This window comes from Leptonotus elevatus, chromosome 7, assembly GCF_054856555.1.
Source record: "Leptonotus elevatus isolate MCC_2025b chromosome 7, RoL_Lele_1.0, whole genome shotgun sequence".
Lineage (NCBI taxonomy): Eukaryota > Metazoa > Chordata > Actinopteri > Syngnathiformes > Syngnathidae > Leptonotus > Leptonotus elevatus.
Genome location: NC_141245.1, coordinates 22,100,579 through 22,127,961, shown reverse-complemented (window position 1 = coordinate 22,127,961; position 27,383 = coordinate 22,100,579). Strand labels below are relative to the sequence as shown.

At 38.7% G+C, this 27,383-nt stretch overlaps 1 protein-coding gene and 14 non-coding genes across 26 annotated transcripts; all 15 read right to left on the bottom strand.

The window, feature by feature from the left end:
- Positions 1-235: 235 nt before the first annotated feature.
- prdm10 (PR domain containing 10) lies at positions 236-27,133 on the bottom strand. Of its 12 annotated transcripts, none has more exons than XM_086081467.1 (23): positions 26,975-27,133; positions 13,686-13,826; positions 13,316-13,489; positions 13,107-13,166; positions 12,926-13,030; positions 12,489-12,660; positions 12,135-12,376; positions 11,144-11,344; positions 10,981-11,053; positions 9,764-9,881; positions 9,549-9,669; positions 8,311-8,562; positions 6,784-7,128; positions 6,509-6,664; positions 4,875-5,054; positions 4,693-4,803; positions 4,399-4,599; positions 4,131-4,274; positions 3,793-3,963; positions 2,477-2,614; positions 2,110-2,329; positions 1,764-1,864; positions 236-754 (listed from the first exon to the last, which is right to left on the bottom strand). In XM_086081467.1, exons 2-23 carry the CDS (start codon positions 13,755-13,757, stop codon positions 569-571), a joined length of 3,543 nt encoding a protein of 1,180 aa, XP_085937593.1. In that variant the 5' UTR covers positions 13,758-13,826; positions 26,975-27,133; the 3' UTR covers positions 236-568. The 12 variants fall into 12 exon arrangements, with proteins under 12 accessions (XP_085937593.1, XP_085937588.1, XP_085937599.1 ...); XM_086081462.1 differs by lacking the exon at positions 26,975-27,133 and adding an exon at positions 15,444-15,563; XM_086081473.1 differs by lacking the exon at positions 26,975-27,133 and adding an exon at positions 15,444-15,563 and having other exon boundaries at positions 1,764-1,861.
- On the bottom strand, positions 16,974-17,079 carry LOC147171591 (U6 spliceosomal RNA). The gene has a single exon (XR_015095673.1). It is a non-coding gene; the product is annotated as a U6 spliceosomal RNA (small nuclear RNA).
- On the bottom strand, positions 17,937-18,042 carry LOC147171590 (U6 spliceosomal RNA). The gene has a single exon (XR_015095678.1). It is a non-coding gene; the product is annotated as a U6 spliceosomal RNA (small nuclear RNA).
- Positions 18,769-18,874, bottom strand: LOC147171589 (U6 spliceosomal RNA). The gene has a single exon (XR_015095677.1). It is a non-coding gene; the product is annotated as a U6 spliceosomal RNA (small nuclear RNA).
- LOC147171588 (U6 spliceosomal RNA) lies at positions 19,471-19,576 on the bottom strand. The gene has a single exon (XR_015095685.1). It is a non-coding gene; the product is annotated as a U6 spliceosomal RNA (small nuclear RNA).
- LOC147171587 (U6 spliceosomal RNA) lies at positions 20,178-20,283 on the bottom strand. The gene has a single exon (XR_015095680.1). It is a non-coding gene; the product is annotated as a U6 spliceosomal RNA (small nuclear RNA).
- LOC147171586 (U6 spliceosomal RNA) lies at positions 20,810-20,915 on the bottom strand. Its single transcript, XR_015095676.1, has one exon. It is a non-coding gene; the product is annotated as a U6 spliceosomal RNA (small nuclear RNA).
- On the bottom strand, positions 21,666-21,771 carry LOC147171585 (U6 spliceosomal RNA). Its single transcript, XR_015095675.1, has one exon. It is a non-coding gene; the product is annotated as a U6 spliceosomal RNA (small nuclear RNA).
- LOC147171584 (U6 spliceosomal RNA) lies at positions 22,447-22,552 on the bottom strand. The gene has a single exon (XR_015095687.1). It is a non-coding gene; the product is annotated as a U6 spliceosomal RNA (small nuclear RNA).
- On the bottom strand, positions 23,059-23,164 carry LOC147171583 (U6 spliceosomal RNA). The gene has a single exon (XR_015095674.1). It is a non-coding gene; the product is annotated as a U6 spliceosomal RNA (small nuclear RNA).
- On the bottom strand, positions 23,674-23,779 carry LOC147171582 (U6 spliceosomal RNA). Its single transcript, XR_015095684.1, has one exon. It is a non-coding gene; the product is annotated as a U6 spliceosomal RNA (small nuclear RNA).
- LOC147171581 (U6 spliceosomal RNA) lies at positions 24,288-24,393 on the bottom strand. The gene has a single exon (XR_015095672.1). It is a non-coding gene; the product is annotated as a U6 spliceosomal RNA (small nuclear RNA).
- Positions 25,287-25,392, bottom strand: LOC147171580 (U6 spliceosomal RNA). Its single transcript, XR_015095689.1, has one exon. It is a non-coding gene; the product is annotated as a U6 spliceosomal RNA (small nuclear RNA).
- Positions 25,984-26,089, bottom strand: LOC147171579 (U6 spliceosomal RNA). Its single transcript, XR_015095686.1, has one exon. It is a non-coding gene; the product is annotated as a U6 spliceosomal RNA (small nuclear RNA).
- LOC147171578 (U6 spliceosomal RNA) lies at positions 26,421-26,526 on the bottom strand. The gene has a single exon (XR_015095679.1). It is a non-coding gene; the product is annotated as a U6 spliceosomal RNA (small nuclear RNA).
- Positions 27,134-27,383: the final 250 nt, after the last annotated feature.

Sequence of the window (27,383 nt, the reverse complement as noted above, 5' to 3'; positions counted from 1 at the left end):
ATATGACGTCAACAATTTAATCGTGGAAGCCAAAAATCATGAACAAGATTAAAACTTGATTGTGCAGCACTAGCTGTAGACTTGTCAAACAGAAAATAGTGCTTCGACGCTATCTTGTAGCATCTCGATGTAATTAGAAACCTTTCTTCTGACTTTTGCCATTTTATTCCTATCCCCAGCGAACATGCGAGGTTCATTGTATACCATTTTTTGAACAAAAACTCGACGACTGCAATTAAAACTGGAAGATTTTCATTTTGTGTCCCAGTTTTCATTCACAAATAAATGACTTTTCTGGATACTTCAAAAGAATAAAAGATTTTCTTTCCACTTAGCAGGCCATGATGTTCATAAAGCTGTAAATTAATTTGAGATTTGTCATTCGTTGACTTTTCTAGCAGCGTGTGACACATCAACAACAACATAATAATTTACAAACACATAAAACTGTGCTGGTCTTCATTTTGGCCTCTAAATTCATTGAGTCTTTGTTATTAGTCCGCGTGCTTAAAATCAGGATAAGATTTGGGGGCGGAGAGGAAGCGAGTAGGTCAAAGTCCAGGGGGTTTTAGGGTTTGGTGATGTGGACCTCACTGGCGCCGCTTCCGTTGGTGGTGGTGGTGATGATGTACTGCGTGGTGGCTTGCTGACTCGCCGGCGGCTCCAAGTGTTCGCCGTGGTTCGGACCCGAGTTGACGGGACCCGAAGGTTTGGCATCCAAGTCCGTCTGACCTTCAGAGATGACGTAGTGCGTCTGGAGGGACCAAGTTGAAAATATGGTTAGTTAGCAGGGGTGGAAATCTTTGAATGTCTTACGATTCGATTCCGATTTTTTTGGGTGTGCGACTCGATTCAGAATAGATTTTTGATTTAAAAAAAAACTATTTTTGATTCAAAATGATTTGATTAACTGATTTTTGCTTCAATTTATAGATGTTCAAGGAATCGTAATGATCTACTCCAGTCTGACTCGCTAATGCTAATTAGTGCGCTACTCGCGGCACTTTTGTCACTCAAAAGAACGGCTCCACGCTGCAAAAAAAAACCTTTTATTGGAATAACTTGATCGTGACTTTTTCCTTCTACTCGCTAATGTGGCTACAACTTAACAGTGTATCAGACCGCGTGGAACCACACTGCCCCTAAGTGGCTAAATCGGGTACAACATAAACAGCCCTCCCAATAAAGGCACACAAACAAAGGGAAGACAGTATAAAATAATTTAAATAAAATCGATTTTGGGACATTTTAAATCGATTCTGAATCGTACTAAATGAGAATCGCGATTCTTATAATAATAAATTTTTGGGCACACCCCTATTAGTTGGCATTCATAATAAATATAATCATAATCAGTTTGAACATGACACTGCGCTTAAATACAGTAAAAAAACAAAAACGTTTTTTGAACTACCCAAAAAAAATTTACTTGGTTGTACATCAAAATATTAAATTAAGGATACCCTCAATTTTGTCTAATCCTGATTCATGCGTATTTTTTTAAAACAATCCTGTTGAACAACTCAAAATCATTATTATTATTTGAGCATTGTACTGTAGTAAAAGTATATTCTATCATTTCATTATTGTTTGATGACCAATTACGGTGTATAAAAAAAATGAACCCGATTGGCAGATCTGACTGATTGCATCATCATGCAATCTTCCGTCCCACCCCTATTCCTCTATGCTGGCTTTGTTTTTCTCCGTCTGTTTCTCTCAAGGAAAGGGACTTTCGCGCCTTGGGTTTGGCATCTACTCACCGTTTTCGCCTGGTTGCCGTTGGCTCCGGATACCGGCGTGGCGGCCTCGGCGATGACATACTGAGCGTGGGGCAGTGTCATCATTTGGATCTCGGAGGCTGCTTAAGTAGAAGTACAGATACTTGGAAAAATATCTCGGGCCAAGTATTGGTTAAACTCATTTACTGATTTTTTTTAATTTTTTTATTATTATTATTTTTTTTTATAAGTACAGACTCTGGAATATACTTTAGTAGTACCATGCTGTACCAAAACAAACCCGCCAGCACTGCTTACTAGAAGAGATCATAGATAAATGGTCACATGACAGGAAGTCGTGAGTGTGTGCGCTTCAGGCTGGACTCACGGTAGCCTCTGTAGTTCCAGTTTCCAGGTATGTAAGCATGCTGCACTGCTCCCTGCTGCTGCTGCTGCTGTTGTTGCGGCTGCTGCTGTTGTGGCTGTTGCTGAGGTGCACCACTGGCCTGCAGACTGTGGTTCTGAGCCAGCGTCACGGGGGTCAGCTGAGCAGGACTCAGCTCCTGATTGGTCTGTTGGGAGTTGGGGCTTAGTGGCTGACCCGTCACCTGGGAGATAAATCAGAGATGCTTGCTCACAAACCAAAAAAAGTCATGTATTGTGGACTAAGCCTAACCTGTATTGAGTCAAGTACCAAATAGTGCAACAGTAAGAGATTTGACGCAACTGTTATTTCACACATTATAGGCGTATACCTGGGTGACACCTTGCCCAGGGGCCGAGGGCTCGGTGACTTGGATGTGCTGCACCTGGATGGAGTGCTGGCTGTAGCCGTGCGGGTCGTGCAGTTGGCCCACATCCACTGTCTGCTGCTGGGAGTGCGGGGGGGAAGCCTGGGAAAACACAAACGTGGTGACCACGAGGTCCTTTCCGTAGTTGCTAAAGATTTAAAAGGAGGGATATAATTAAAGAAAAAAAAATAGTGGCTTGTATACAAATAGTTGGATCTCTGGAGTGCTTGCTTGCCCATCAAATGTGAAATTAAACAAGCAATTACAGTGGAACCTCGAGTTACAAACGACCCTTTTCTTAACAACTTTTCAAGTTATGAACACACTTTTTGTTGAAAATATGCCAATCCAATCCAATGCACTTTATTTCTATAGCACATTTTACAAAAGCAAGCGTTTCCAAAGTGCTGCAGATTGAGATCCGCACACTATCATACACATAAAACTTTAAAAATTAAAAACAGTCAATAAAATAATACAATTCAATAGGTAAAATAATAGAAAAATAACAAATAAAAATATTAACTCATTCACTATAAGCGTCAAAAATTAATTTTAACTATTTATATTATTTTAACATTTTTTTCCACTTTTGTTAACTTCTTTTTTTAATCTTTTTTTTTTTTAAAGAAAAAGAAAAGATTACTAAAAAATTAGGGGCATCAGGCGATTAAAATTTGTAATCGTAATTAATCGCATGACTTCACTAGTTAACTCACGATTAATCTGACAAAGTAAATTTTCACTTATTTTTATATTGTACTGTATTGGTGGGGGGGGGGGGGGTCATTTTCTGCAAAATTCAACATGTCGAATTTGCGTCGGGGCATTTGATCACTATGATTGGCTGTTAGCTAGCGAATCAGCGCACGGGGCAAGAAAAAGTGACGAACGCGGATAAACAGTACTTATGGAAAGCCTGGACCATTTTTCCCCCCCGCGCATCATCACCCTGCTCTACCCTCCGCATTTGGATGTACAGACCGTAAAGAGGTTTACGGTTGCCTTTAGGAATAATGACTACCGCCGCCGATGGTATGGAGGGGAATTACTTCTCGCGCATGCGCTCCAAGTACATAATAGTCGGGGTCAGTGTGGTATGTATTTAGCCATTTTTCTCCGCGACGTGCCGACTTCACCGGTCACATTTGGCTGACGTCGGATTGGTGTATGGGTTAAAAGAAATTCTTTGAAATTGGAGCTTTTGTTTCTTCTGAAACTCCCACTAGGCTAAACTCCTCCCTGAATTACAAAAATACTACAAACTCAATCAATCTTACCGGCGCCACCTGCACCACCTGCAGCTGAATGTGCTGCGGCTGGGACATGGTGCTTCCTGCCTGGGACACGGGGATGTACTGGATCCTCTGGTAGTCTCCCTGTGGTGTTCTGTAGTCGGTAGTCAGCGTCTGGGAGAGCTCCGTCATGGCCTGCGTTAATAGATCAGTGGTCTGCGGGGGAAAAAAATGTCACCAAGCAGTTCTTGCATGAGGTGCTTTTAGCCACACTTTCCTCGCACTTCTTAAATGCTGAACTTATGTCGACTTTACAGCAAAAATAAATAAAATATATAAAGCCATTCATTTATTTATTTATTTCCCAAAATTGCATCACGTACCACGACCGCCTCAGCGGTGGCGCTGTCTGTGCTGATGACGGCAGGCGTGCCGCTGATGACGGCAGTCGCCAGTGGCGCTTGGATGGTGTTGGCCAGCTGAGCAAATTCTTGATGCTTCTTCCGGATATGCTGCACCATTTTAGTCTGGGGCACATACAAACCGACATTACACTTGAGATGTGAGCAGCGCTGTGAGCTGGCAGTACAGCAAACTCAATTCAACTCACTTTGCTGGCAAATAGTAAACATTTCAGATCAAAAGCTTCACCTTGCTGCTGTACTGCTTGGCACAGTGCGGGCAGCAGACCGGGGCGAAGGCGATGGTGCCGGCCAGCTGCGTGTGCGTGGTCAGCATGGGGTCGGGCTCGCCGGGAGCGGCCGGGCGCAGCTTGCGGATGCTGGGGGGCAACTCCGCCCCCGGGTGATTCTTCAGTATATGCGACTTCCTTTTACTGGCGCTCTTGTACACCTGCGAAAAAGATGATTATTAAATGTTGGCAAGGTTAGCGTACAGGAACACCTAACGAGGACAAGTGCACCACAAAATGGATAGTCTGGTCACCTTGTCACAATACTGGCAGAAGTAGTCCCTGTTGGGCTTGATGATGGGCAGCGTCAACTCGGGGACGTCGTTAACGCGCATTTCAGGGTGACGCTTGGACAGATGATTGACCTGCGGCAAGAAGGAATAAATATTATGCTGGCTATCATTTCATGGCGCGATGGTGATGTTTCCAGGCTCACCAGCATCCCTCTGCGTCGGAATCCCATCATGCAAAGTCTGCATTTGAACACAAAGCTCTCAAAGTCGGTAGTGGGCGTCTTCATTTTGTGGCTTTTAGAGCGCTGGATGCGCTCGGCCTTCTTGGCCTCCCGTTCGGGATTGTGCATTCGTTGCATGTGCTCCCGCAGCTTATCTTTTCTCTGGGAAAATATACAGTCTGTCATGCAATACAGGGGTCCTTAAACTTTTTCCCTGCCCGTAATTCTAACGGCAATTACATAGAGACAGACCGATATGTTTTTGTCAGGGCCGATATCAAACACGAGTAGTCAAGGAGGCTGATAGCAGATATTTGGAGCAGATAATCACTTTCATTGGCATCAAAATAAAATAAAAAACATTTTTTTTTCTTTAAAAAAAAATAAATGATAATAAATAAATAAAATAAAATAAAAAAATAAAATAAAAATACTAACTTCATTTCTTACGTTTGTTTTAATTTCTTCAAGCATATGTTTATTGAACAACCTTTCCGATGTGCAAAATGTTTTTACCCCCTTCTTTTTAATCTTGGACAAAAGACATCTTTGTTTTAAAATTCTAACAGAAATTCAGGCACTCCCAAACTCCCTATTGTTTTCAATAGTAAATAAAGTTAGCCAAAAATATCTGCAATGTTAAAAACTTTCCCTTTTCTTCGTTTTAAAGCTGCTCTCTGTAACAATCTGTCCAAAAGCCTTTTTACCTGACTATTTATAACTGAAAATCTTTCAATTAGTAGATTAATACCTTAGCTGTTCACAATGGGTGCTCTTGCAATACTTTGGCCAATAGTTTTCAGACTGGATTCGGGTTCAAATTTCCCACCCTCTTTCAGCGGATGTGACGTCATGTGTCCTTTGTGTACGTGAAGACTGGTATGTGCAGTTTAATTTTCCATCAACAGGTGGCAGTAGCGAATTGAAATTGAATATTTTACGTTCAGTAGCTTTCATTTCAAACAAAAACAGAAGGTGAAGAGTTTTTTTATGGTCAACTGCATCTCTTATAAAGTTAACTGAAATTTAAAAAATATATAGTTCCCTGAAGTTAAAACCGTTTCAAATTGATCTACTATCGGCTGTCAGATTTTTAAAAAGGCTCAATGCCGATATTCGTCAAAATGCGGAACATCAGAGCTGATACACATAACTACCACGTGTACATCTAAATGTCATAGGAATTTAAAAAAGAAAAAGAAAAAAAAGTTGGCAATATAAAACATTTAAAATAAGTCAAACGTTCAAAATGTTACAGCACCATTTTTTTTTTTAATAGAAAAAAGTTATCTTCACAAGAAAAAAAAACATTATATGACATTTTATTCTGGAGGTTTTAATCTAAATAGTAAATAATAAAATAATAATAATAAGACTATATTCTCCAAAATATATGCCTTTTTTGGGGGGGGGGGGGTTAAAGGGCTTCTTACAGTTGTAATATGGCTTTGCTCATGGCCACAGAACATGTACTTTCTCAAAAACGATACAACCATAATTTATTGCAAATTATTTTACAGTCAGCCAAGCGACTGCAAGACGGCAGTGTGAGAACCCACGATTGTAATACGTACGCTTGCAACTAAGGATTCAAACACGGCGCGCTGCGGCCTCACCTTGAACTGCTTGCCGCACGTGGAGCACAGGAAGTCCCTGCGATCGGAGTGGCGCAGCATGTGCAGGCGCAGCTTATCGGGCCGGCAGAAGGCCTTGTCGCAGTTGGGGCACTGGAAGATCTTCTCGGAATGGAAGCAGCGGATGTGCTTTTTCACCTGGTGGGAAATTAAAGACTTTTTGAGACCTGTCCTGGAACTCTTCCGGCACACCTCACGAATGCTCAGTGGGTCAAAGTCTCGCGAGATACGCAGCTCTCATGCATTGGAACACTGACCTGGATAAAGTCGGGAAAGGTCTTCTTGCAGGACGGGCAGGTGAAGACGCCGTCGACGGCGTGCATCTCGATGTGGTCCCTGAGCGCGTCGAGCCTTTCAAATGTCTCGGCGCACAGCAGGCACGCGTACGAGCGGTTCTCGGAGTGCACCAGCAGGTGGTCGTCCAGCGCCGTGTCAGTCACGAAGGTTTTGCTGCACAGGTGGCACGGGAAGACGAAGGTGTCGCGACCGTGCACGCGCAGGTGCTGCTCCAGCTTGTCTTTCTCGCGGAAGGCCTTGTCGCAGTGTTTGCACTTGAAGGGACGGAAGCTCTTTCGGATGAAGTGATGCTGCAGTGCCGCGTTCTGGCAACACACGGAGGGAGACGGGTGAGGATGTTTTTCACAAGTTTTAAGATGAAGGTATTTAAAATATAAATATTTTTTTTCCAGTTAAATACAAGGTTATATACTGTAGTTAGCAGATGGCAACAATTTTATTTAGTTATCGAATTATGGTTAACGTCAATCAAAGTGACAAAACCTGGCCAATTGATTTTTTTTTTTTTACTCAAGGTTACACAAATGGTAATAACATTAAGTAGGACATGTATTTATTTTATTTAAGTTTAAATAGAAAAGTAACCCAGAATTATTATTTATTTTTAAGTCAGCATATTGTCTTACACAAAGTTTGAATACATGACATTTATTCATCTCCTTACATTTGCTTATTTTATTTGATTTAGTGCGATGGTAAATGTGAAAGCAACATATATTGTTAACTCATTCACTCCCAGCCATTTTCACTGAAGCAACCCCCTTTGCTCCCAGCTGTATTACTGGATTTTAACTGATTTTGCAAGGTCCAGACTATTTATTCTGTTCTATTGCTATAAAAAACATGGAACTTACCAAAAGAAAGATTAGAGTCTCTTCTTTCATCAGAAAAAAATATATATATACCTGTATCTGTTTCCATTTTGCAGCAATTGGCAATAGAATGTAGCTAAGTTTCATCATTATTCACAAACCTGTTGAAAACACTGGCAAAAAGAGCTTGTTGCAACATGGCCCTGGCTGCTCTCTTATACTCTGCTGCCACCTACTGGACGTTTTTTGAAACAACTACCTTTGCTTTAAGCGACCTCTTCATGTCAGAAGCTGTTTTAAAGCCGTCTGTATGCTCTAGCATAAAAAAACAACGTATAAAAACGTTTTGGGGAATGAAGGACAAAGTATTAAAGAATGTATTTATATGTTTTTAGGTTTGAATGAGTTTTAAAAAAAAACATACATATTTGATGAGTACCAATTTAAATAAATATATATGCATAAATGCACAGTGCATCTATTATTATGTCAAAATACTGAGGCAAGGAGGGGACCAAGTTTTTTCAGCCTTCTGATTGGCTCAAATCCACTTGTGGTCCCACCTACCTGTACATCCGTCTTTGAAAGAGGCCCGCATTAAGAAGAGAAACACAGTGTTTGAAAGGCAAACACACTAAAACACATTTTGTGAGAAAATAAGAGTTTGTGTCTCACTCGCATGATTTTCAAGCGTCGCACGTCCGGAGACGAAAGCTGAGCATCCGACTGGTCGCTCTGTGTGGGGTCCTCCTTGGCTGGGAGCAGCAAGGCCACGCCGGCAGGTTGGGCGTCGGATGTTTCCACCGCCTGGGGCACGGTTTGACCATCTGCCTCGGTGACCGGCTCTGACACGGTCACCTCTATGCCGTTGTGAACCGCCGCCGTTGGCTCGTCCAGTGGCTGCGCCTCGGCCAACTCCAGCAACTCCTGCGGAAATCAAAGGGGATAATGTGCTTCAAGTCAAACTAAACATTGAGGCGAACTTTAAGGTTATTATAGTTTACAAAAACTAGAGGAAGAAACAAACTAACTCAAAAATCTTCTTTACAATAATATATTTTATGCAGCCCCACTAGTTTAAACATTGTGTTCTGATTAATATGAATTAAGCAGCAAAATCCACCCGTTTTTATCCATCTTAGGGGGCGGCCATTTTGCTACTTGCTGTCCACTGAAAATGACATCACAGCTGCTCAGTGCTCAGGCTGCGATCGATCACAACTCAGCTTGTAAACTTCACACGACCAGACTCAGAAAAAAGGTAAGCCGTGATTGGTTGTTCGCTGAGTATCTGTGATGTCATTTTCAAGCCAGTGGCAAAATGGCCGCCCGCTGAGATAGGTAAAAATGGGTAGATTTTGGTGCTCAACTCATATTTCACAAACACAATATTAATCAGAATGCCGTGTTTATGCTAGTGGGAGCACATACAACATATTACTGTAAATAAATGTTTGGGGTTGACTTCCCCTTTAACGAAAAAAAAAACGGAGGAAGGTTGAAATATCGTTTGGGAATTGTACTTTATTTTATTACAGTAAGCTTTTTTTTCTTACGTTGGGCAAACACTCCATCCCCCAAAAATCTAAAACTAATACCAAATTAAAAAGAAAAAAATAATAAAATAAATCACACTAATGGAAACAAACAAACCCGATCTAAAAAGCAATTAAAACAAACTGAATTCAAATAAATAAATAAACAGAAGTAAAAATGAAATAAAAACTAATTATGATGAAAAATCCTAAACTATTATTACCCTGTGTCGAACAGACATTTCTGACATCACGCAAAAAAATAATAATCAAAAAATATCACTGCAAAGGCATTTACATTCATTTTAATAGGGAAAGATGATTTGAGACAGGTGTGCAAATGTCAAGCGTAGTCACAAAAAAACAATTACTACTCACCGCTGTCTTGTCCATGTCATCTTCAACCGGCACATCCAAACGTATGAATTTAGGCGGTCGCCCCGGCCTCCTCCCCGTCCCAAATCTCTTCCTGCCCCTGGCTCGGCCACGACCTCTGGACCTGGTGAAGGAGGGCGAGGAGGAGTGACCCCCCGCAACAAGCGTTCTCATTTATGATCAACAGCCAGGGGACGCAAAATGAAGGAGAAAGGTACCTGCCAACAGAGTAGATCATGTTGTCGTGCAGGTTGAGATGCTGCTGGAGTTGTTCGGAGCTCACGAAGCGCCGGTTGCACTCGTAGCACGGCCAGTTCTTCTCCTGCTCCCGCAGAACTGAAGGAAAGTCAGAATGGGCGACGAGCACTGCACTCCACGTGAACATTATCGATGTCATGCTGTGTGATAAGGACTCGGGCTGAACAATTTCGGTTTTGCCTCAATATTTCAAATTTAATTTGCGATTATTTGTTGTTGACAGTCCGACTTCCATGTACCTATAATCGAAAATGTCAAAAATGACAAAACCTGGCCAATTGATTTTCTTTTTTCTTTTTTTTTTACTCAAGGTTACACAAATGGTAATAACATTAAGTAGGACATTTATTTATTTATAAGTTTAAATAGAAAAGTAACCGAGAATTAAGTTGTTGTTTTTTTTAAGTCAGCATATTGTCTTACACAAAGTTTGAATACATGACATTTATTCATCTCCTTACGTTTGCTTATTTTATTTTATTTAGTGCAATGGTAAATGTGAAAGCAACGTACATATTGTTAAATCATTCACTCCCAGCCACTTTCACTGAAGCAACCCCCTTTGCTCCCAGCTGTATTACTGGATTTTAACTGATTTTGCAAGGTCCACAGACTATTCTGTTCTATTGCTATAAAAACATGGAACTTGCCTAAAGAAAGATTTGAGTCTCTTCTTTCATCAGGAAAAAAAAGTATACCTGTATCTGTTTCCATTTTGCAGCAATTAACAATAGAATATAGCTAAGTTTCATCATTATTCACAAACCTGAAAAAAAAGCTTGTTGCAACATGGACCTGGTTGGTCTCTTATACTCTGCTGCTACCTGCTGGCCGTTATTTATACAAACAACCTTTGCTTTAAGCTGTTTTAATGTCATGCAGTGTGATAAGGACTCGGGCTGAACAAATTCAATTTTGCCTCGATATTTCAAATTGAATTAGCGCTTATTTGTTGTTGAAAGTCTGACTTCCATGTACCAATAATCAAACATGTAAAAAAATGCCCAAAGTTTTGGGTCACTTAAAAAGGACAAAAATAAAGTCATTATTGCAAAGCGGAGCTGGTAATAAACTCACCATTGATGTTTTTTTCTTCAAGTAAACTAGCTTATTATGCGCACTCATCACTTTCAGATATTTTAACAAAGGAAAAAAACGTCAAGATGATGACGCTCACCTTTTCTCTCTTCTTCTGTAACACTGTGGAGCTTCTGATTGACAAACTCTGCATATGTGGCTGCATACCACACCTGCAAAAGAATCACAAATATACGTTTTAGATAAAACATCTGCACTAAAAACGACGTGATCAGCGATATTCGATATCACGCATCGTCAACCTTGAGCTCTTGCTTGGGCTCAATGTTCTTGATGGTGGTGTAGAAGATGTCGGCGCCATACTGGTACGCCACCAGGTTCTGCTCCAGGTGGTTCTGAGCGGGCCGCACGAACATCATCCAGTTGCAGTTGTCCTCGTCAGACAAGTCCAGCCACGTATCTTCGGACTTCTCGCTGTCTTTCTCCGCGTCCAGCACGCAAAGCTGTGGCCGCAACGGAATGGTCAGTAGCGAACGATTGTTTGACAAAATACAGCTGCAGCCATTTTACACATCTAAACATGCTTGAAAAAAAATGCTTGTCTTTTCCTAACTACAAATAATGTATCTTTAGTCATCTATGCATGGCAGCCATGTATCAAAATATGAGTTATGAAGCAAAATCCAGCCGTTTTTATTCATCTCAGGAGCCATTTTTGCTACTTGTTGTCGTCTGATGATCACATCAATGTTTCTTTAAAAAATGTAATCGCCTGACTCCCTGAATTTTTAATAATCTTTTCTTTTTTTTAATTCATTCACTGCCATTGACGGCTTTAAACGTCAAAAATTCATTTGAACTATTTCTATTAGTTAAATATTTTTTTCCACTTTTGTTAAGAGTATGAAATCCTAGATTTTTTTTATATTGTACATTTAGTACAGATATAATTGTTTTTTTATTAATTGTGAGTTAATTAGTGAAGTCATGCAATTAATTACAATTTTAAAAAATAATCGCCTGACACCCTGAATTTTTTTTAAATCTTTTTTTATGAATTTATGGCAGTGAATGAGTTAATGTGCAAAAAAAATGAGTTGACTTCCCCTTTAAGAGTTTTATTTTTTTTTACTTTTTTTTTCTTTGGTGATCTGCCATGAGATATTTCTAATGTGAAATATGTACCTTGGCTCAAAGTTAGAAAACACATGCATGAAAAATGTTATGGTAGCAACAGTTTCCATGTGGGAACTTTCCATTAGCAAAAAACTCTCTCAGGATGCTCAGACTCACTTTCAAGTGAATATAGTTGTCCTGCAGCTCCCTCTGGGGCACCAGGGGTCCATCCACGGGGCCGAACTGGGTTCGCTTGGGGATGCGTCGCTTGGAGAAGACCCCGCCCAGGAAGCGGTCGATGTAGAGGACTAGAGGCAGGCTGGCGCGAGCCCTGGACATCACCGGCCGGTTGGGGATAGGGTGCAGGGGTCCGTGGTTCAGACACTCCGAGGGGTTGGCATTGTTGCACTCCTCGCACCCTGGGGGAATCAATTACACTTGTTTTGTTTTTTTTGCCTATCCATGGCATGGCTCAATTCATAAAAGCGTAATACGAGTGACTGCGTAAAAAATATAGATGCCAGCACGCACAGAGGTTGTGAGGGTTGAAGCGCTGACGAGGCTCCCAGTCGTCGATGTCCGACTCCTCGTCGTCGTCATCTTCTTGAGAGTCGTCAGTGGTGTCTATGGCCCCAAGCGGGCTGGATGCGGGGTCCGCCATGTCGGCCATGGAGGCTAGCGAGTTGGACACGGACAGTTGCTCCTGTGTGACAAGACAGACGTCTAGAATGTATATCTCACATTGTCAGTCACTCATTGGCCTATGTATGGAAATTAAAATTAGCAATAATATCATTGAGTGCCATTGACGGCTATAGACGTCACAGATCCATTTTAAGTGAATGAGTTAATTTAGAGTGTGGTTGTTTTTTATACAGTGCATTAAAGCGCTGTGTTATTCTCATGCCTCTCAGTGATTAAATTATTATTATTTTTTAAACGTTTTGACACAAAATGTGAACCCTCACCTGGGATGCCGGCTCCAGGGTGGACTGCGGTGCCTCGGCCACATTGCTGAGGACATGCAGACTGGCCGTGTTCATGTTCTGCCCGCTTGGCAGCAAAACCGCCACCTGGGGAGAGACATAGGTTTGCTTTATGATTGCGTTTAAACTAAAAACAAAATAATGACAATCCATCCGCACACACCTGCTGAGTCGTGCCATCCTGCTGGATGTACGCCACTTGAGGTTGATCTGCAAACACGGTCTGTAAGGAAGTTCATCATTCGCATAGTTTATTGCATTTTTTCTGATTAAATTATTTTCAGTTTAAGACCCACTGGTCTAAATGAAAGAACCCCAGATTTAAAAAAACAAAACAAAAAACACCTGTTTTTAAAACAAGCCCACCCGTACCTGGGTTCCATCCGCAGGGTGAATGTAGACGAGCGTGTGCTCGGCCGACTCCACTGAGGTGTACGAGTTTCCGTCAGCCGTGTAGACCACCTGCTGCTGCTGCCCGCGTTCCGCCTGATCGCCACCGTCTTCGCTGTACACTATCTGGGCCACCGTGCCACTTTCGAAATGAACCTACAACCCAAACCAAGACGATCGACACACTACATTATAACCCAATCGAAAATGTAACAGCAGAATGTGACTATATGATGAGCACATTTGCATTTCAATATTTGTATATGTGATCAATAAATACAAAAAAATGACAGAGTGTGTGTGCTTATTTCAATCATTTCTGATTTAAACTGTGCTGTGTGACTTTGTGTACCTGTGTGGAATCGGCTGAATCCGTGTTCGCGGACTGACTCCACACGGTGGCAGGCTCCGGCTTGGTTTCCATGGCAACACGGCTGGCCGACCTCGTGGTGGTCGGCTGTCACCCCAGTCTGCTTGAAATCACCAGGGGCACCTTTATTGTCACAGAAGCAATGAAGTTGGAGTGCAACTTCAATTTTTTGGGGTTTTCAAAATTAAACAACACTAAACCAGACACAACGATGTAGTGAATAATAATGGCTACATGTTCAACTAAAGAGGCCCAGAGTTCATACTTAGTCACTGAATTTGACTATATTGACTATTGAGCCAAGATAATTTATGTTGGATAAGGACCAAGCCCTGCAAAGAACAATGAAAATGTCCGAAGAATTGATACCCCTCCAAAACAATGTTTCTACTGCACTGTAATTGACTCTAGATGCTACAAGATGGTAGTAAACGACACCAAATGTAATGATTTTCTTTTTCTTTTACTACATTAAAAAAATATTTAAAGTAGGGTCTGAATGATTGTTTTTTTGTTGTTGTTTTACTAAATTAAAAAAATATTTAAAGTAGGGCCTGACTGATTGTTTTTTTGTTGTTGTTGTTGGCCACTTCATGCTTACCAGAATAAATATATGAATTACAGGCAGAACATTTGACTGTTTTATAATTTAGTAATAGTATTTGTTAAATCTTACAACAGTCAATTTTAATTCTGACGATTTTAAGGTAGCTAATAGCTACCAATGAAATCGGCTGGCTGATTAATCAGTTGGGCCCTATATTTAAGTTTCCAAGGAGGTAAAAAAGTGAAAAGGGGGTATGAATAGAATTTTAAGACATTGTATGTGCTTGTGCTGATTACAATAAACTTTTGCAATTCAGATCGTCTACGGCAGGTTTATCCACTAAGTCTCATGTAGGTGTATTGTATGACTAGACGACACATAAGCTTAAAAATGCGATGCATAAAAACAAAACGTGTTTTTGGGGGGTGCACAAGTTGTCAACACACCAAAAGCATGCGGCAGCAGAGTGCTCCATCATACACAGCTGAGCGATCACCCAACACACTCGAGCGGGGGTAAAGCACACCAAGGTCGGCTAAGGTTTGCCGGCGAGGCCGTCTTGCAGCCGGGACCCAAATGCAAACGCGCGTGTGAGCGATAGCAACTGTGCGTGGGAGGGAAAAAACAACGAAATCGCCAGATTTAACAATCAAATTAGCCCAATCGATAAACGAGGTTTACCCCCCGCTTTAACCCCGCAGGTTGTCGGTCCCAACCGGACCATACCACAAATTTGAACGCAGTAGAAACGCGGGCGCTCCGTGTTAGCATTTCGGCCTTTTAGTGCCACTGGAAGGCCGACATGAGCGGAACGGATAACATATCGTTCACCGCGCCATCGACTGCGTTCTGGCATTGTGAACAAAACGTGAGATAAAGCAGTAAATAAATGCCTTATTTCAGTCGACCCACCCGTCCCCCACACTAGTTTGTCGAGCCCGGCCCTTCACGGCGAATGTGGAACGAGGAAGACGGGCTCCATTTTGGGTGGGACTACCAGCGTCGGGAGACATGGACGAAGAACGAGCTAGCGACAAATATCATCTTCTTTATCGGCGCGTACGCTCCTTAAAATAGACAAACATTGGACTAATGACAATAGGAAAGAGTACTTGCGACTCACGCAGCGCTTCCCGGTGGAGGAAATCCCTGGTTTTAAGGCGTTTTATGGAAAAAAATCTAGCTGTTCTTACCTCAGAATGGTAGCTGCAGCGATGATCGTATTGCATATATTAGCATAATCTGCCCAGCAACGGTTGGTTCTTTGCCCTCTGATTGGTGGGCATTTACCAAGCAACAACCGTATCCACTGGACGATTTAACATTTTCAATACTTAACACTGCATATTGTTGTACTTTTTTATGTTATTTCTTTTTTTTTTTTCTAAATAAAGTGTTCCAACAGCTGTGATACAATATCCGTGCTTCAAACACAGCCAATAAGATGTTTCAAACACGGATGTTACCCAATCACAATCGACGTGTCTCACTTATACACCGCCCCTTGCTCGCCTCTTGATTAAAAAAAAAAAAGTGCAATATGAAAATCTATTATTTTCTAACCTCTCTGTCTGAAAATAATTGGATGTTTTACACATTAGAATTGCAATCCATATGCATTACCAGTCAATCTGCACTTGTAGCTGTCAATTTGAAAATTTAAATGGTCAACTTTGACTGCTGTACTCCGACGTTAGTAAGACCAAAGTAAGAACAGACCGGCCAATCGGCGCGCGGCTTTGGCGAAAGTAAGAACGAAGAAAACCCGCTTGAGCCAATCGCGTCGAACCGGTCGATTTACTTTTGACCAATCACGCTGCACCTCCCGAGGACACGGAAGCGGCGGAGGAAGAAGTCTTTTTTTTTTTTTCTCGAATGAAGCAGTAAGACATACAAAATTGGCAACAGTCAGCAATCATTTTTTTATACAAATCAACAATAACTGCCAATGGAACAATCCAAGGATAAATTATACCATGTTCACACACAATTGTAAATAACATACATAACAAAAATAAAATAAAACAATTAAAGTAATAATTACATGACAGTACATAAATGAAGTGAAATGACACAAGAGGGAATTTCTTCAGCATATTATATATTATTTGTACTTTAGGTCTTTTAACCAATCTTAGAGACTTAATATACTGTATACGCCAAATTTGTTTACAAAATTTTGAAAAACGGGGTTAGATTTTTTTAACTTTTTCTTGAAGTCAGCGACAACAATTAGCGGTAAATTTCAGTTTAAGTACGTTTATAATTTTATTTTTATTTAAAAAGTCGACGTTAAGTGCTGCTTTGAACACCCCTTTTTTCTTTTATCTCCGAGTTCCTTAGATAAAAGAAAAAAGGGGTGTTCAAAGCAGCACTTAACGTCGACTTTTTAAATAAAAATAAAATTCAATATTAGATTTGGCCGAGGCATCTTTTGTGTAGTTACATTTATAATTCTTTAATAAAAAACATAAAAGTTTCCTCCTGTAAACATCATTAAGCATATAATTTATACATGTATCAAAGACAAGTTGTAAAATGCCTGAAGTCCTCTTGTTTATGTTTAACGTCTTTTTATTTAGACCCCCCTCCCTAAGAAATTCTTATTTTCAGAAGTAAACAATCCTAAACGTAGAAAAATCTGAACTTGTCCACCAGTTAGCAGTAGAGTTATAGTTTTTTTTTAAATATATATTTTCATTTAAAAAATAAAAAAAACTAATTAAAATGAGGAACGCTTCACGAATTTGCGTGTCATCCTTGCGCAGGGGCCATGCTAATCTTCTCTGTATCGTTCCAATTTTAGTATATGCGAAGCCGAAGCAACGCAATAGGTTAGGGGTCCGGTCTAGTATATAAAGGGCATGGTGGACAATATATTTTACAGTACCGGTTTCAGTCGAAATCACACAGTCACTAATTTGGCAGAACATCTCCATACGAAATATGTCGGAATTCAAATTAAACACGGCATTTGTTATTATTTTGTCATTGGAAGCAGAAATTCACAGAAAACTAACTGCAAACACAGGAAACGCTGGTATTGCTGATTGGCTGCCCGGAAGATCATGCAAATTTAGAAGAGAGCCATTGGTGCAGACAAAAGAGCCCCGCCTCTTGCTGCAGAGCCCCCACTCGGGAATGCAGACACGGTGGGGGAGGAAGTTAAGTGGCTCATGCATACTTGCCATACAGTGAAGCCAAACAGAATAGTACACCACCCTGTAGTTCTAGTGCAGAAGTAGAATGAGTATAACTATATTATGTAAAGATTAATCTTTACTGTACTTCCAGCCGCTCAGCAAGGAAATGGTTTATTTAGTGAATCTATATGTAGGTAACTGCTACTAACTTGTGGCGGAATATGGAATTGCAATTAAAATATAATCGTTTTTTTTTTTTTCATTTACACAGATTTTCTTTATAAAATTGTTATTTTATAGGGAAATAAGAAAAAAAATCTCAAGATTCAAGATCGATTTAAGAGCAACACTTGTTATACTGGTTTAAGAGCAACAACTATTGAGTTTGTCACAAGTCAAAAATTGCTATTTGAATCTACTATCTCGCCAAAACCGACATTGGGAGTAAATATACTGTAACAAATAATTTGTCCACTAGTTAGCAGTAGAGTTAGAGTGATTTTTTTTTTATATTTTCATAAATAAAATAAAAACAATCATAATTAAAATGAGGAACGCTTCACGAATTTGCGTGTCATCCTTGCGCAGGGGCCATGCTAATCTTCTCTGTATCGTTCCAATTTTAGTATATGCGAAGCCGAAGCAACGCAATGGGTTAGGGGTCCGGTCAGGTATATAAAGGGCACGGCGAACAACACATTTTACAGTAAAGGTTTCAGTCGAAATCACACAGTCACTAATTTGGCAGAACATCTCCATAAAAAATACGTCGGGAATCAAATTAAACACTGCATTTGTTATTATTTTGTCGTTGTAAGCAGAAATTCACAGAAAACTAACTGCAAACACAGGAAACGCTGGTATTGTTGATTGGCTGCCCGGAAGAAATTTAGAAGAGAGCCATTGGTGCAGACAAAAAAGCCCCGCCTCTTGCTAAAGAGCCTCCACCAGGGAATGCAGACACGTTGGGGGAGAAGTCAAGTGGTAATTTGTCCACCAGTTAACAGTGGAGTTATAGTGATTTTTTGATATATATATATATATATATATATATTTTTTTTAAATATAAAAAAAAGTAAATACAAATGAGGAACGTTATAATATATATAATATAATCGTTTTAATTTTTTATTTACACAGATTTTGTTTCATAAAAAAAAATCTTAAGATTCAAGATCGACTTAAGAGCAACAGCTATTGACAATTCCGAGTTTATGTCTCAAGTCAAAAGTTGCTATTTGAATCTACTATCTCGCCGAAAACTGACATTGCGACTAAATATACTGTAACACCCAATTTGTCCACTAGTTTGCAGTAGAGTTATAGTGATTTTTTTGATATTTTCATTTATTAAAAAAAAAATAATAATCATAATTAAAATGAGGAACGCTTCACGAATTTGCGTGTCATCCTTGCGCAGGGGCCATGCTAATCTTCTCTGTATCGTTCCAATTTTAGTATATGCGAAGCCGAAGCAACGCAATATGTTCGGGGTCAGGTCCAGTATATAAAGGCCCCAATGGACAGCACATCTTACAGTTATGGTTTCAACCGAAGTCACACAATCGCACTTTATGACATTTATTAAAAGGGACAAACAGCCATTAACACGAAATAAAATTAAAACAACTCACAAGGAGCATTGAATAGACGACAGTTCGGTCACTGACTGAAGTAAAGTGATGGTGGGGGGGAAATTGGAGCCACATTCAGAATCATCTTTACTGTACTTCCAGCCGCTCCATGGAACTGTTTTTTTTGTGAATCTATATGTGGGTTACTGCTACCATCTTGTGGCGAAATATGGAATAACAATTAAAATATAAACTTTTTTTTCCACATCCGATTTTTTTTCTAGGAAATTGTTATTTTACAAGGAAATAAGTTTTTAAAAATCTTAAGATTCAAGATCGACTTAAAAGCAACACTTGTTAGTCAAAAGTTGGCATTTGAATCTACTATCTCGCCGAAAAACTGACATTGCGAGTAAATATACTGTAACACCTAATTTGTCCACTTGTTTGCAGTAGAGTTATAGTGATTGTTTTGATATTTTCATAAAAAAAAAAAAAATAATTAAAATGAGAAACGCTTCATGAATTTGCGTGTCATCCTTGCGCAGGGGCCATGCTAATCTTCTCTGTATCGTTCCAATTTTACTATATGCGAAGCCGAAGCAACGCAATGCGGCAAGGGTCAGGTCCAGTATATAAAGGCCCCAATGGTCAGCACATCTTACAGTTAAGGTTTTAACCGAAGTCACACAATCGCACTTTATGATATTTATTGAAAGGGACAAACAGCCATACACACGAAATAAAATTAAAACAACTCACAAGGAGCATTGAATAGACGACAGTTCGGTCACTGACTGAAGTAAAGTGATGGTAAATGATGGAAATTGGAGCCACATTCAGATTTACATTTACTGTACTTCCAGCCGCTCAACATGGAGCTGGTTTATTTTGTGAATCTATATGTGGGTAATTGCTACCATCGTGTGGCGAAATATGGAGTTGCAATTAAAATATAAACTGTTTTTTTTTACACAGATTTTTTTTCTAGGAAATTTTTATTTTATAAGGAAATAAGTTTTTAAAAATCTTAAGATTCAAGATCGACTTAAAAGCAACACTTGTTAGTCAAAAGTTGCCATTTGAATCTACTATCTCGCCGAAAACTGACATTGCGAGTAAATATACTGTAACACCTAATTTGTTCACTTGTTTGCAGTAGAGTTATAGTGATTTTTTTGATATTTTCATATAAAAAAAAAATCATAATTAAAATGAGGAACGCTTCACGAATTTGCGTGTCATCCTTGCGCAGGGGCCATGCTAATCTTCTCTGTATCGTTCCAATTTTAGTATATGCGAAGCCGAAGCAACGCAATGGGTCAAGGGTCAGGTCCCGTATATAAAGGCCCCAATGGACAGCACATCTTACAGTTAAGGTTTTAACCGAAGTCACACAATCGCACTTTATGACATTTATTGAAAGGGACAAACAGCCATACACACGAAATAAAATTAAAACAACTCACAAGGAGCATTGAATAGACGACAGTTCGGTCACTGACTGAAGTAAAGTGATGGTAAATGATGGAAATTGGAGCCACATTCAGATTTATCTTTACTGTACTTCCAGGCGCTCAACATGGAGCTGGTTTATTTTGTGAATCTATATGTGGGTAATTGCTACCATCGTGTGGCGAAATATGGAGTTGCAATTAAAATATAAACTTTTTTTTTTGTAGGAAATTGTTATTTTATAAGGAAATAAATTTTAAAAAATCTTAAGATTCAAGATCGATTTGGGAGCAACACTTGTTATAATGGTTTAAGAGCAACAACTATTGTCAATTCCGAGTTCATGTCACAAGTAAAAAGTTGCTATTTAAATCTAATATTTGAATCTAAAATGAGGAACGCTTCACGAATTTGCGTGTCATCCTTGCGCAGGGGCCATGCTAATCTTCTCTGTATCGTTCCAATTTTAGTATATGCGAAGCCGAAGCAACGCAATAGGTTAGGGGTCCGGTCTACTATATAAAGGGCACGCCAGACAAGACATTTTACAGTGCAGGTTTCAACCGAAGTCACACAAGCACCAATTTGGCAGCAAAGCTCCATACAGAAGTATGTACGGCATCGATTTAAACACCGTCTAGTTTAAGAATTTGTTGTTGTAAGCAGAAATTCACAGAAAACTAACTGCAAACACAGGAAACGCTGGGACTGCTGATTGGCTGCCCGGAAGATCATGCAAATTTAAAAGATAGCCATTGGTCCAAACAAAAGAGCCCCGCCTCTTGCTGCACAGCCCCCACCCGGGAATGCAGACACGGTGGGGGAGGAAGTCAAGTGGCTCATCACATACTTGCCATACAGTGAAACCAAACCACCCTGTGGTTCTAGTGCAGAAGTAGAATGAGTATAACAAACGATACTAAATACAATATGTAGATTCATCTTTACTGTACTTGCAGCCGCTAAGCATGGAGCTGGTTTATTTAGTGATTCAAATAAAAAATATAATCGTTTGGGGGGGGGGGGGGGTTCATTTACACTGATTTTATTTTATTGGAAATTGTTATTTTATAAGGAAATAAGTAAAAAAAAAAATTGAAAGATTCAAAAGTTGCTATATGAATCTACCATCTCGCCGAAACCGACATTGCGAGTAAATATACTGTAACACCTAATTTGTCCACTAGTTAGGAGTAGAATTATAGTGATTTTTTTTATATTTTCATTAGAAAAAAATCATAATTAAAATGAGGAACGCTTCACGAATTTGCGTGTCATCCTTGCGCAGGGGCCATGCTAATCTTCTCTGTATCGTTCCAATTTTAGTATATGCGAAGCCGAAGCAACGCAATAGGAAGAGGGTCCGGTCTAGGTAATAAAGGGCACGCCGGACAACACATTTTACAGTTCAGGTTTCATCTTGTGGCGGAATATGGAATTTGCAATAAAAATATAACTGTTTTTATTAGTTTTTTCATTTACACAGATTTTTTTTCTAAGAAATTGTTATTTTATAAGGAAATAAATTTAAAAAAAAAAGTTACGTTTTCAGATCGACTTAATCTATATGTGGGAAATTGCTACTATCTTGTGGTGGAATATGGAATTGCACTTAAAAATATAATCGTTTTTATTAGTTTTTTTATTTTCACAGATTTTTTTTCTAAGAAATTGTTATTTTATAAGGAAATAAGTTTTTAATAAAAAGTTACGTTTTCAGATCGACTTAATCTATATGTGGGTAATTGCTACTATCTTGTGGTGGAATATGGAATTGTACTTAAAAATATAATCGTTTTTTATTAGTTTTTTTATTTTCACAGATTTTTTTTCTCTAGGAAATTGTTATTTTATAAGGAAATAAGTTTTAAAAAATCGTAAGATTCAAAAGTTGCTATATGAATCTACCATCTAGCCGAAACCGACATTGCGAGTAAATATACTGTAACACCTAATTTGTCCACTAGTTGGCAGCAGAGTTATAGTGATATTTTTGATATTTTCCTAAAAAAAAAAATCATAATTAAAATGAGGAACGCTTCACGAATTTGCGTGTCATCCTTGCGCAGGGGCCATGCTAATCTTCTCTGTATCGTTCCAATTTTAGTATATGCGAAGCCACAGCAACGCAATAGTTTGAGGGTCCGGTCTAGGTAATAAAGGGCACGCCGGACAACACATCTTACAGTTCAGGTTTCATCTTGTGGCGGAATATGGAATTTGCAATAAAAAATATAATTGTTTTTATTAGTTTTTTTATTTACACAGATTTTTTTTCTAGGAAATTGTTATTTTATAAGGAAATAAGTTTAAAAAAAAGTTACGTTTTAAGATCGACTTAATCTATATGTGGGTAATTGCTACTGTTTTGTGGCGGAATATGGAATTGCAATTAAAATATAATCGTGTTTTGTTTATTTTTTTATTTTCACAGATTTTTTTTTCTCTAGGAAATTGTTATTTTATGAGGAAATAAGTTTAAAAAAATTGTAAGATTCAAAAGTTGCTATATGAATCTACCATCTCGCCGAAACCGACATTGCGAGTAAATATACTGTAACACCTAATTTGTCCACTAGTTAGCAGTAGAGTTATAGTGATTTTTTAAATATTTTCATTAAAAAACAAATCATAGTTAAAATGAGGAACGCTTCACGAATTTGCGTGTCATCCTTGCGCAGGGGCCATGCTAATCTTCTCTGTATCGTTCCAATTTTAGTATATGCGAAGCCGAAGCAACGCAATAAGTTGAAGGTCCGGTCTAGGTAATAAAGGGCACGCCGGACAACACATTTTACAGTTCAGGTTTCATCTTGTGGCGGAATATGGAATTTGCAATAAAAATATAACTGTTTTTATTAGTTTTTTCATTTACACAGATTTTTTTTTCTAGGAAATTGTTATTTTATAAGGAAATAAGTTTTTTAAAAAAAATTACGTTTTAAGATCGACTTAATCTATATGTGGGTAATTGCTACTGTCTTGTGGCGGAATATGGAATTGCAATTAAAATATTATCGTGTTTTGTTTATTTTTTTTATTTACAAAGATTTTTTTTTCCTCTAGGAAATTGTTATTTTATGAGGAAATAAGTAAAAAAAAATGTAAGATTCAAAAGTTGCTCTATGAATCTACCATCTCGCCGAAACCGACATTGCGAGTAAATATACTGTAACACCTAATTTGTCCACTAGTTGGCAGTAGAGTTATAGTGATTTTTTTTATATTTTTATAAAAAAAAAAAACATAATTAAAATGAGGAACGCTTCACGAATTTGCGTGTCATCCTTGCGCAGGGGCCATGCTAATCTTCTCTGTATCGTTCCAATTTTAGTATATGCGAAGCCAAAGCAACGCAATAAGTTGAAGGTCCGGTCTAGGTAATAAAGGGCACGCCGGACAACACATTTTACAGTTCAGGTTTCATCTTGTGGCGGAATATGGAATTTGCAATAAAAATATAACTGTTTTTATTAGTTTTTTCATTTACACAGATTTTTTTTTCTAGGAAATTGTTATTTTATAAGGAAATAAGTTTTTTAAAAAAAATTACGTTTTAAGATCGACTTAATCTATATGTGGGTAATTGCTACTGTCTTGTGGCGGAATATGGAATTGCAATTAAAATATTATCGTGTTTTGTTTATTTTTTTTATTTACAAAGATTTTTTTTTCCTCTAGGAAATTGTTATTTTATGAGGAAATAAGTAAAAAAAATGTAAGATTCAAAAGTTGCTCTATGAATCTACCATCTCGCCGAAACCGACATTGCGAGTAAATATACTGTAACACCTAATTTGTCCACTAGTTGGCAGTAGAGTTATAGTGATTTTTTTTATATTTTTATAAAAAAAAAAAACATAATTAAAATGAGGAACGCTTCACGAATTTGCGTGTCATCCTTGCGCAGGGGCCATGCTAATCTTCTCTGTATCGTTCCAATTTTAGTATATGCGAAGCCGAAGCAACGCAATAAGTTGAAGGTCCGGTCTAGGTAATAAAGGGCACGCCGGACAACACATTTTACAGTTCAGGTTTCATCTTGTGGCGGAATATGGAATTTGCAATAAAAATATAACTGTTTTTATTAGTTTTTTCATTTACACAGATTTTTTTTTCTAGGAAATTGTTATTTTATAAGGAAATAAGTTTTTTAAAAAAAATTACGTTTTAAGATCGACTTAATCTATATGTGGGTAATTGCTACTGTCTTGTGGCGGAATATGGAATTGCAATTAAAATATTATCGTGTTTTGTTTATTTTTTTTATTTACAAAGATTTTTTTTTCCTCTAGGAAATTGTTATTTTATGAGGAAATAAGTAAAAAAAAATGTAAGATTCAAAAGTTGCTCTATGAATCTACCATCTTGCCGAAACCGACATTGCGGGTAAATATACTGTAACACCTAATTTGTCCACTAGTTGGCAGCAGAGTTATAGTGATTTTTTTGATATTTTCATAAAACGTTCGAGCGCTACGGCGGCGGCAGCCTGGAGGGCGTGCGCCACGGTCTGGCCGTGTTGTTCATGGTGGCTCCGCCCCTCCTCAACCCGCTCATCTACGGCATCAACCTGCAACACCTCCGGCGTTGCGTCTTCGCAAACTTGGTGCGGCTGCTCCCGAGTGCGCTTGTCCGCGGGCAGCAAATATCTTAACCCTTAAGATTTTTTTTCTAGGAAATTGTTATTTTATGAGGAAATAAGTAAAAAAAAAATTGTAAGATTCAAAAGTTGCTATATGAATCTACCATCTCGCCGAAACCGACATTGCGAGTAAATATACTGTAACACCTAATTTGTCCACTAGTTGGCAGCAGAGTTATAGTGATTTTTTTGATATTTTCATAAAAAAAAAATCATAATTAAAATGAGGAACGCTTCATGAATTTGCGTGTCATCTTTAGTCAGGGGCCATGCTAATCTTCTCTGTATCGTTCCAATTTTAGTATATGCGAAGCCGAAGCAACGCAATGGGTCAAGGGTCAAGGCCTGTATATAAAGGCCCCAATGGACAACAAATCTTACAGTTCAGGTTTCAACCGAAGTCACACAATCACACTTTATGACATTTATTAAAAGGGACAAACAGCCATACACACGAAATTAAATTAAAACAACTCACAAAGAGCATTGAACAGACGACAGTTCAGTCACTGACTGAAGTAAAGTGGTGGGGGGGGGAAATTGGAGCCACATTTAGAATCATCTTTACTGTCCTTACAACCACTAAGCATGGAGCTGGTTTATTTAGTGAATCTATATGTGGGTAACTGCTACCATCTTGTGGCGAAATATGGAATTCCAATTAAAATATAATCGTGTTTTGTTTATTTTTTTTATTTTCACAGATTTTTTTTTCTAGGAAATTGTTATTTTATAAGGAAATAAGTTTAAAAAATCATAAGATTCAAGATCGACTTAAAAACAACACTTGTCATACTGGAATCTCGCCGAAAACTGACATTGCGAGTAAATATACTGTAACACCTAATTTGTCCACTATTTGGCAGTAGAGTTATAGTGATTTTTTTGATATTTTCATTAAAAAAAAAATCATAATTAAAATGAGAAATGCTTCACGAATTTGCGTGTCATCCTTGCGCAGGGGCCATGCTAATCTTCTCTGTATCGTTCCAATTTTAGTATATGCGAAGCCAAAGCAACGCAATAGGTTGAGGGTCCGGTCTAGGTAATAAAGGGCACGCCGGACAACACATTTTACAGTTCAGGTTTCATCTTGTGGCGGAATATGGAATTGCAATTAAAATATAATCATGTTTTGTTTATTTTTTTTATTTTCACAGATTTTTTTTCTCTCGGAAATTGTTATTTTATGAGGAAATAAGTAAAAAAAAATTGTAAGATTCAAAAGTTGCTATATGAATCTACCATCTCGCCGAAACCGACATTGCGAGTAAATATACTGTAACACCTAATTTGTCCACCAGTTAGCAGTAAAGGGATTTTTTGATATTTTCATAAAAAAAAAATCATAATTAAAATGAGGAACGCTTCACGAATTTGCGTGTCATCCTTGCGCAGGGGCCATGCTAATCTTCTCTGTATCGTTCCAATTTTAGTATATGCGAAGCCGAAGCAACGCAATGGGTCAAGGGTCAGGTCGAGTATATAAAGAGCACGTCGGATAACACGTCTTACAGTTCAGGTTTCATCTTGTGGCGGAATATGGAATTGCACTTAAAAATATGATCGTTTTTATTAGTTTTTTTATTTACACAGATTTTTTGTTGTTGAATTTTATTTTATTTTATTAGGAAATAAGTAAAAAATAATAATGTTAAGATTCAAGATCGACTTAAGAGCAACACTTGTTATACCGGAAGAGCAACAGCTGTTGACAATTCCGAGTTTACGTCACAAGTCAAAAGTTGCTATTTGAGTCTACTATCTCGCCGAAACCGACATTGCGAGTAAATATATTGTAACACCCAACTTGTCCACCAGTCAGCAGTAGAGTTATAGTGTTTAAGAAATATATATTTTCATTAAAAAAAAATCATAAACAAAAAACAAAACAAAAAAACACTTACTTTGCCCTGGCCAGTGGTAGCGCAACAGTCCCGGTCAACGTACAGCACCTTGGGAGGTGACTGTCCAGCTTCCCGGTACCGACACACCAGTCCCTCAATCATAGGGCATAGCACGAACGTGAGCACCTGCTCGTAAGCACGGACATGAGCACCTGCGCGTGCTTTGGGTATCTGTGAAGGCCCTTTGACACTCTTGAAGCCAATCTAAATAAACTCGACTGTTGTTAAAGTGTGGAGCTTTATAATAAAAACACGTCCAGCTTTGCTATTGTCGGCCTTTATTGAACATGTAACGTCTCCACATATCCTCACTTGTTACACACACAGGCTTCAACCTGCCTCTCACGGTACAATATCGCCCCCTATTGGCGTAATTGATAACAATAAACCCATTTGAACGTCAAAAATA